This window comes from Dermacentor variabilis, chromosome 7, assembly GCF_050947875.1.
Source record: "Dermacentor variabilis isolate Ectoservices chromosome 7, ASM5094787v1, whole genome shotgun sequence".
Classification (NCBI taxonomy): domain Eukaryota; kingdom Metazoa; phylum Arthropoda; class Arachnida; order Ixodida; family Ixodidae; genus Dermacentor; species Dermacentor variabilis.
In genome coordinates this window covers 11,432,496-11,441,933 of record NC_134574.1, presented here as the reverse complement: position 1 = coordinate 11,441,933, position 9,438 = coordinate 11,432,496, and the positions used below count along the sequence as shown (strand labels likewise).

Genomic DNA, 9,438 nt, shown 5'->3' with positions numbered 1-9,438 from the left:
TATTTCATACAGCTCGTTGCATTAATTAAAATACCTGCAGTGCATTGTTTTCATAACACGCTAAAAAAATTTTGCGCTTAAGCTTACCCGCACAAACACGCGGCGCAAATTCGTAGAACGCCACCAGTGCAGCCCCCCACCCCCCAAGAATATATATGACTAGTCAATAATAATAGCATACAATTATAACGTGAGTGTCGGCGCAATCAATGGAGAATTCAATTTTATTTGTTATAGAAAATCAAATGCAATGCAGTAAACAATGGATAGAATTAAGCATATAGCTTCGAGTCTAAAAAAAATCTGCCTTGAAACTTGACGTGGTGACGCGGCAAATTGTGAGTATATGATTGAAAATAATTGCTATAGTGTGTTCGTGTATGAGTAAGCTTCTCAAAAGGAGTTTCAAGTGTTTCCATGGTATGGTAAGCTTATATCTTGATTCCTCAAGTTTTTTTTTATTCCTATAGGTCAATTATGTTTAAAAAGCGAATTGGAAATCCCAATGGTTTTGTTTTTTACCGGGGGAACACAGAGTTGAGCCACTGTTTTGAAACAAACTTTTATTTAAAGTAGTTACAAGTAACACCGACACCCTCGCTCATAACAAAACAACTTTCACTCGCTGTGTCCAGACACTTGGTTCAAGTTGCATGTAATGCTTCATCTCCAAGCTTTGCGTGGTTTCTTAAAGGCATTGTGAAATCTACACGGTGTTTTTATTTTACACCTCCTCATCTCATAGTACAAGATCTGAAATGCGTGAACAAGAAGAATCAGGCCAGCACATATTCACAGAAATGAACTCTTCACAGTGCAGTTGACAAGTGCAAAAATTACAGCAGAAACTGCCAGTCACATGATATGAGCAAAACATAACTGTTCTTTTTGCGGGAAAGCCTCAGTCCCATGCCGACATTAACCCATATGGTGGTCATCACTGGCAATGTTTGAAAGATTTTCATAAAATAGAGACTGAATGTCTGGAGTATTTATCATAAGGGAAGTAGAAACTCGCACGTCTTCTAAACAGCCCTTTGCAGTGCTAAATGTATGCTGGCTATTGATAGTAATAAATAGTATGACTGTTACAACTGTTAAACAAGACAAAAGCTCACAGGAATATGAAGGCTTGAAGTGATAAACAGTGTTTGGAGGGAGAATGTAGCTGGAGTGAACCTTTTGACAAAGATTTGTCTTCGTCAGTGCCGCAATTAAGTTCGGCACAGCAATCTTTATGCACCTTTAGCTCACTTTCCCACACCCTCAATGTAGGATGAAGAGGAGAATAAGATAGTGCGTAGAATGAAGTTGAAGTGTAGAAAAGAAATGGGGATAGAGAAGGTAGGAGCACTGTTGTAGATTATTCTTCCAAGGTTACTCTTCCAAAAGAAAGAAAGAAAAATATTAAATGTGTAAGGAAGCATTGCCAATTGTTATTATGCCTACTCAAGTAAGAGATGCACCATAAGGGATGCAATATAAAACTGATCTGATATGTAGGGTGGCCTAAAGCTTTAAGCATAGTCTTTACAATCATTATGACACTGTCGGCTGCAGCTAAATATGCAGAAGTTTTAATTGAGTGCTCATGACCAGAGCAACTTATCCAGACTGCACACAATACCATTGCATATGCCCTCTATTTTGGTAATCTGAAAAATAAAAGTTTATTCAAATGGGCAATAAGAACATCACATGGAACACAAAATCTAGATCGAATTATGAGGCATGCCACAGTGCGGGACTCAGTATTATTTTTGACCACCTTGGGTTTTGTGATGTGCACTTAAATTCAACTACACACTTTTTTTTTTTTTCATTTCACCACCACTGAAATGCAGCCACCTTTGCTGGGATTGAACCCGCAAGCTCGAGCTCAGCAATGCAACATCATAACTACTGCGCTACTGAGTGTTTACACAAATTTATAAGTAGCAAAACACATTGGAGGCTTTTGCACACTGAAGCACTACACACCATCCAATGCACTTCCTTACATCTATGTACAGACATACTTACCAGCGGTTCATATGACAAGCATGGAGGCGTGCTCTAACACACTACCATCCAACAGCTGCCACATACCAGAGATGACCACTGGGTTTGTACCTATTTTCACAGAACACTTACCAGCAGCTCATACAACAAGCATGGTGGCCTCCCTCGTGCTCTAACACACATACCATCCAGCTGTGACATATGGCTGCACACCACAGACAAAAACAGACGGGCTAATCATCAGAGACCACATGTCATGATTTGTTAACATGCGAGCCCTCAACCTGCTTCAATAAGGCACGACAGCACAGCACTACTGCACCACTTCGCTCTTCCTAACTGCACTGGAGGCTTGTTACCAGTAATCGTGCCCTGCTGACGTGGTTATCTCTTCAGTTTCTATGTTGCTGTCCCTAAGCTGTTATTTAAGGACTTCCTTTTGAGCTTCAGTGGGCCTTGAAAGGCTAGATGATGGCTGCCACAATCTAGGGTTTTTTGTAGAGTGAAATCTTAACAGGCGCACAACTTTTTTGTTGGCTGGTTTATTTGAATGGTCTGGCATCTTTCTTTTTGGGTCACTTTCACTTTCAACAAGCATGAAAACTGGCTCAAACAAATTGTTTGCCTTCTCAGCCACACCCTCAGAGACTTCATCTGATATTGCCTGTCTGACTGAGTCCATTTTTGCTCTTAAGAGTGCTGAGCTGGACACTGCTTTGGCTGCTTCCAGCTTTGTTATACTCTGTACAATGTGCAATGCCCGACTTGCCTCACATGCTTCTTCGGGTGAGCTCTCATGGGCCTTGTTGCTGCTAGTTGGATTAGCGATGACCACACAGTGAATGTGCTTGCACACTGTAAAGTGTATAAGATGGTCATAGCAAGTGCACATATAAGTATGCACACACACTGCGCATTCCTTGCACCTCAAAGGACAGCAAGCACCATCTCCCACTTTTGACACTTTATATGAGAGCCCTTTAATAGACTGAGATGGCACAGTCCATATGCCATCTTCATTTAATTTGGCACAAGCTGCCATTTCACTGCCAGACCTGTGGTTCTTCTGAATTCTGCTCAGCTTCTTACCCTTTGCGCCTTTCATCATCTGGATAGCCCTTTTCATTAAAAAATGATTTGTCAAGTCCATGAGGGCAGAAATTAGTTTGTCACCATGCTTATTCTGTTTTCTCTCCAGCATAGTATGCTTTAACGTCCTGTGCTTGCTCTCAACACGCATGTTAGTGTCGACAGCTGCTCTAGTCCTAAAGCAATAGGCCCACTCTTGCGGCCTAACTGCATAGTGGTCATTGAAGTACTTCAGGAAGTCCCTCAGTTTTTCTTCCTCACTAGAAAGGAATTGCTTAAAATAATCTTCAAATGCCTTTTCCGCGAGGAACTCTAAGAGTAGCCACACACTATGGTAAACATGTGGCCTTAGCTGTTTCTCTACACACTCGAGTATCTTCTTACGCCAATTGTTATCCACATGCCAGGCACAGAGAAGTTTCTGTTGTGCAGCACCCATGACCATGGACCATGCTTTGTAGAATTGCGACGCATCATCAGATATCAATGTCTTAGCAGCCACTTTTTTGGCCATGGCTGACTCCAGATATTTGAAGAATGCTGTCAAAGTTTGCTCGTTCATCCGGTTGCAGATGAAATAAGCTATAGCTACACCTGATCCTACTTTATCTAGCACCAGAAGAGTGGTCAGCTCAAACTGGTACTCTGTAGTTCCATGTGTGGATTCAAGACATACAGTACCTGCAGGGCCCAATTTTTCTAGTAGCTCCTTCTGAGGCTCTGTCATCAGAATAAGAGCAAAGTCTGCTGAAGGAAATGTACCACTTGGGTCCACTGCACCTTGTGCCTTGTACAGGCGGACAAGTGTTTCACCTTTTTCTTTCATCACAAGCACCCACGTGTCTACACTGATAGCGTCATTAGTGTGACAATGTTATGGAGCAGCAATGTTAAACTGCTGTTTGATGTTATGCAGGGTTGAGCACTCTGCCAAGTGCACTGGCCTCAGCTTGGATGCCACAGATGTTCTTACTCGCTTTAGAATGGTTCTCATGGGCACACCCCTTTCTAGGTTCTCTGCTACGCTGGCCTTTTCCTTGTCACTCATTCTCAAGTGCTGAATTTCTGGCTTATGACCGTAATGGTTTCTTTGATACCTGACTTTTATGGTGGTGCCTTCAGGTGTCGGACTCTGAGTATTGTCCATTGTGACGGTAATAAATGAAAGACATATCTTACCAGACCTACAGCTCCCCTGACTTTTCTCCCGACGGTCACTATGACCTTCCTTTTTCCTTGCCTCGCCTGATCTATTACAGTGATAGTGGATCCTTGTCCCTCCACTGGCCAGCTTTTTGGAGCCCGTGGGCAAAGTGACCCAGCAGTTCTGGCTACTCTCTTCTTCTGCTTTCCATTCATGAAATTCTGTAATAAACGCACAAAATAACATTACATAGTGACAAGTACCTTGGGGAGAGAGATGCAAACAAAAATAATCACATTGAAGGTCTTGGACATGGGCTAATGTAGCATTTATTTTACTCCCTCACCTTCAATTCGACCGTGTCATGAGGTCATCCTTGATATTGCTTAAGTTTCTGTTGAAATTGAATTTCAAATGCGGTGCACCATAACTTCAAAAAATTTATCATATTAGTTTTGTTTTAATAAGAAACAAATATGAAACTTAAGCATGATCTATGCTCACTCCTTCCTCAATATTGAATAAGACTGTACATTCACAGCAATGCTGTTACAATAAGACAAAGACGAACTGAGAGCACGTGGTGCAAGCTACGCCCCAGAACAGTGTGAATCCCTTCCCTCAGTTTCTTCTTGAAAAGCTCCTTCTTTTCAAGAAGAGCTTGATTTTTTACTGTACATAGGGGCTTGGCGAGGGAGTGTTCCATCGTCACGCGGTTATGATCTGGCTTGGGCATGCGCCTGGTTCGAAGAGGCAGCATTATGTGCCATTTCAATAAACCAGTTGCTAGTCTGCGTTCTTCCTGTCTTCTTGTACGTTGGTGTCTTTTCCCAAGCGCAGTTTACGTTCACAAAAAGATGTCTTACCAAGTAGCCTCTCCTAACACACTCTTCTTAAAGAAAAAAGGATTGCGCGTGCGTCAAATTTCGCTCTACTTTATGAAATCTACAACCAGAGTCCTTCAATTGAAGGACTGTGGTACTACTAAAGAATTTTCCCAAAGTACGCCGGGAGACCAAGCCGCTGACAGCCGCAATTGCAAGTGTGGTCCTGGACCTACGTCGGCCTGCATTCGGACCTATTGCGGCCTGCACTGAGGCGAAGACTACACCACGCACGCAAGTAGCGCAGAGCAACGTCAGAACGCAGAGCAAATTCCTCCTCTCGTTTAAGTAAAAAAAAAAGGGGGGGGGGGGGTTGCGCGAGCGTCACATTTCGCTCTATTCTATGAAATGTACTGCTAAAGAGCTTGCCCACAATACGCTGGGAAACCATCCCGGCGACATCCGCAAATTCATGTATGGTCCCGGTTCTGCGTCTCTGCCGCATTGCAACGTGCACTGAGGCGAAGACTAGGCCACGCACGCATGTGGCACAGAGCAACGTCAGAACGCAGAACAGCTTACTCCTGTCGCTTAAAAAAAATAAGAAGATGTACAAACGTCAAATTTCACTCCAGTTGCTGTGCAGGATAGCAGACAATGCCAAACGTATGTGATGTAGCGCATCGCTGGGAGCGCGCACACATGACTATACTAGATGGATAAACAAACAAATTATATTTAACGAGGACACAAACTTCAAAATACCCCAAGGAAATAAATTAGGCACCTGCGCAAAAGCTGCTCTTCGCGAAACAGATGGAGAAAGAGAAAACAAAGGCCCGCAAAGCATAAACAACCGCCTTTTTGGAAGCACACTGCGCAACAAGAAATTAAAAAAAGTGCAAGATATAATATTGCGTTTAAACGTCATTTGCTCACGATGACTGAGAATAAATTTAATAAAACTGTTCCTCACCCTTATGCACGTCAGCCTCGAAGTTGTGCGCAGCGATCTGGTGCACCGAATACTTCTCCATTGTAGGCAGGGAAGTGCCACATACGTCGCATTTCATCAATTTCTTGACATCCACGGCCATTTTGTGAACGTTCCTGATGTGTTGCAGCATGTTCTTGCTCTGTATGAATAGTTTGCTGCAAAATTCGCAGCGACGATCGTCATCGCCGATGGCAGCTCGATCACAGACGCGCGCCATTCCGAAGCGGAGTAGGCGGCGTTTGGACGCACGTGGTTTCTGTGTCATTGCACGCACTACAGCAATACAGAGAAGAAACCTCCCCAATCACGTGACACACTAGGTATTCAGTGGCCCCATAGGGACAGTTGGAAACCAACTTAGGGAACCAACATCCGGGAACGCAGGGTCACGTGGATGCTGCCTTCTATTGTTCACCGGCCTCAGCCGGCCTGCGGGGAGACGCATGTTGCTCCTCTGCCACCCCCGCTGCCGGGCTGCACCACTCGTTTCAAGCACAGCGCACCAAATACACATTCAGCGCTGAACAGTGGGCGGTCGACGCAGTTGCATTTACATGACTTGCAACGAGCAGCACATCCCTCGATGTCCGTTAAGCAAAGTCGGACACGGCGACGCCACATCGCGGTTCGCAGAACTTTTTGCCGAGGCGCTAGGCCACTTCGATATTTCAATTGTCACCACCGCCGGGTTCTCAAGAAAGCACGGGTCACACAACGCAGATTCTGTAGTTCCAGAGCTCACCGAGGCCAAAGCCGCACCGCCACTACTCAAGGCTTTCCGCCAAGTAACACAGAACCTACAACCACCACACTAGCAACGCACGCACGATCACATGAGCAATGCTGAACAATGCGCGGTCCAGAGAACGATCACGCCGAGGACGAACACGACACGGCGTCGCTCGGCGCCAGCATCGCGCCTTCTCAAAAATCCCTAAACGATGCTGTCCCTAGGCACCTAGGATCAGGTCACGTGAGGGATTTTTGTACGACAAATAGACGCACGCTACATATACCGTCATTCCCATGACGGCACGGTACCCCATTAAGAGGAAGCTTTAGCTCGGGCCCAACTCCGACGCGGCCTATTCAAATACATGTAAAACGCAAAAACGTTTTTATGAGATAACCCCTGGACCGATTTTGATGAAATTTGCCGCATTTGAAAGAGAAAGTTAAATTCTAGTGACTGTTGGAAGCGGAATTTCGATTTAGGGTTTGAATTTTCTTAAAGCAATTTTCAAATATTTGACCGTTTGAAAAAAATAGAATCACGAAGTTTACAAATTCATAGCTCTGCATCAAGAACTGATATCGCGGTTCTGTAAACAGCATTCATTAGATCATTCAAAGCGGACAAATTCAATATGTCATTTACATTTTACGTGAATTTATTACGTTGGTTACAACGGTTTTGCAAAAGTTGTATTTCCCTATGATTAAATTTTTTCATATTCATGTGCAACATATCAATTTTGTCCGCTTTAGATGTACTATTAGATGCAATTCACAGAATTGTATTATCATTTTTAGTGGTTAAGTTACAGAGTTGTAAACTTGATAGTTTCGTTTTTGAAAATTTCAGATTTTTGCCAATTTTTAATAAAAAATTGACAATATAACTCAAAAATTTGAAACCAACAGTCACTAGATTTTAAGTGTGTCTTTTAAATGCAACAAACCTCGTCAAATTTGATGCAGTGGTTGCCGAGAAAAACGAATTCTCCTTTTACATGTATTTAGATAGGAGCACTCGAGCTAAAGCTTCCTCTTAAGAAACACCCATAGACCTCAGACTCTGCCCAGGCGGCGCTGCGAAAAAAGCTGTCACCAGCGCCCCCATCGGAGCCTTGGCGCGAAATGAGTAGTGCGAGGAGAGCTGTCCGCAAGCGAAGGTGCATAGGCCACAATGAACCCTTCTCTTTCGTTTGTGTTGAGGCACGGTTTCCAAAAAATCAAGGACATGGAAAGCTTCTTCCGCCCATCCATGCTTAGGAAAGGAAGCTCAGCAGAGCGAAGTACGTGTACAATATAAAATAAAGTCTCAAGTGTTATTTCGGCGTACTGCAACTCGCAAGTACAGAGATCATCAGGTTTGTCTGTATGCATATCAGCATAAAAATCTAAGCATTTCAAATTGGTTCATATCCAATATGTCCTGAACACAAGACTTAAGTATCTCCAATATTGTTATGTATTTTATCGTAATGTTTTGTCTCGCAATTATTTAGAGAGAGTATCCTTTCATAACTTTTTCCAGGGCAGCAAACAGAAAACCTTTTCCAAGGCAGCAAACAGCGTGAGATCATAACGAAAGAAGCTTCCTACAGTGCCTTCGCGCTGCATCTTTCTTTCTCGCAGGAGCTACAGCATCGCTCATACCTTAATTTGAACTTTTCGCAGACGCTTCGAGCAACAAGCGCGCACAAATAAATGTAAAGACACGCGACATCTTTTTTTTCTTTACACGCGTGCGTTACTTCGCAATTACTCGTCCAGTGCTCCTACAGCAACTTCATTGCTCCCATTTGAAAAACGCAGCCGAGCAGGCTCAGCACTATAGTGTACTAGAATAATGTCCTAGTGGCGCGAGCAAGAGGGAGGGACAATGCGCCGGCTGAAGCAAATGCCAGTAGCCGCCGTCGGTGGCGCTGCTGTGCTTTTTTCTAGCTGCTGGCGCGCGGTCGAGCCGGCTCAGACGCGCTCTGCGGCTGTTTGCTCCGTGTGTTTTCCGAGCCGTGTTACGTTCAACGTGGCCATGCTTGTGAAAAACAGTGGATGGTTTGAAAAAAGGCGTATCCCTGCATCTACTGCAGCACAGGAGGTTCGATGCCAAAAAGAAAGACGGACACCCATTTATACGCTCCGGGCATGCCGCAGCGATTATCAGGGCGCTCCTAAAGCGTCATTGTTCGCCGCACCAACGGAAAATGAACTTGGGAAGAAATGGGACAGCGCAATCTGCGAACAGCAGACAAGCATCTCACGGAATCTTCAGCGGTATTTCATTAAAACTTCTTTCTGGGCGAGTTGGTGCATACTTGACATAAGAATTCCGTGCTTGTGTCTCGTCCTTGTTACTTTGTGGTTGCATGTGTTTGCGTTGTTACAATTTTTTATGTTCAGTGGTATGTGAGCGCCACTTTCAGCCTCGATACATTTGGAGGGATTACGTCGGCATCATCAATGGCACCGAAATGCGACTTCCACGTGGGAAGCTGTCGCTGGCGCCTGGCGCGGTGCCTACCCTTCTGCCCGACTGTACGTCCTACCTTTCTGTCGCACCTGTTGAAGAGAGGCCAGAAAGGAAGAGGCCAGCCGTCGAAAGTGCACTGATGGTAAGCACGAAGCCACGTAAGAGCGCACGGACCGCACAAAATGAA

The 9,438-nt window shown here is 44.4% G+C and overlaps 1 protein-coding gene across 1 annotated transcript; it reads right to left on the bottom strand.

Annotated features, from left to right (window-relative positions):
* Nucleotides 1-476: 476 nt before the first annotated feature.
* On the bottom strand, nt 477-6,983 carry LOC142587327 (uncharacterized). Its single transcript, XM_075698238.1, has 3 exons — nt 6,035-6,983; nt 4,270-4,455; nt 477-753 (listed from the first exon to the last, which is right to left on the bottom strand). The coding sequence occupies exons 1-3, from the start codon at nt 6,318-6,320 to the stop codon at nt 740-742; spliced, it is 486 nt and encodes a 161-aa protein (XP_075554353.1). The 5' UTR covers nt 6,321-6,983; the 3' UTR covers nt 477-739.
* Nucleotides 6,984-9,438: the final 2,455 nt, after the last annotated feature.

Excerpts from the sequence above, each read along its gene's own strand:
- LOC142587327 (XM_075698238.1), bottom strand. The coding sequence starts at position 6,320 with ATGACACAGAAACCACGTGCGTCCAAACGCCGCCTACTCCGCTTCGGA. Across the intron at positions 4,456-6,034 it reads CGAGGCTGACGTGCATAAGG|AATTTCATGAATGGAAAGCA; the intron begins GTGAGGAACAGT and ends CGTTTATTACAG.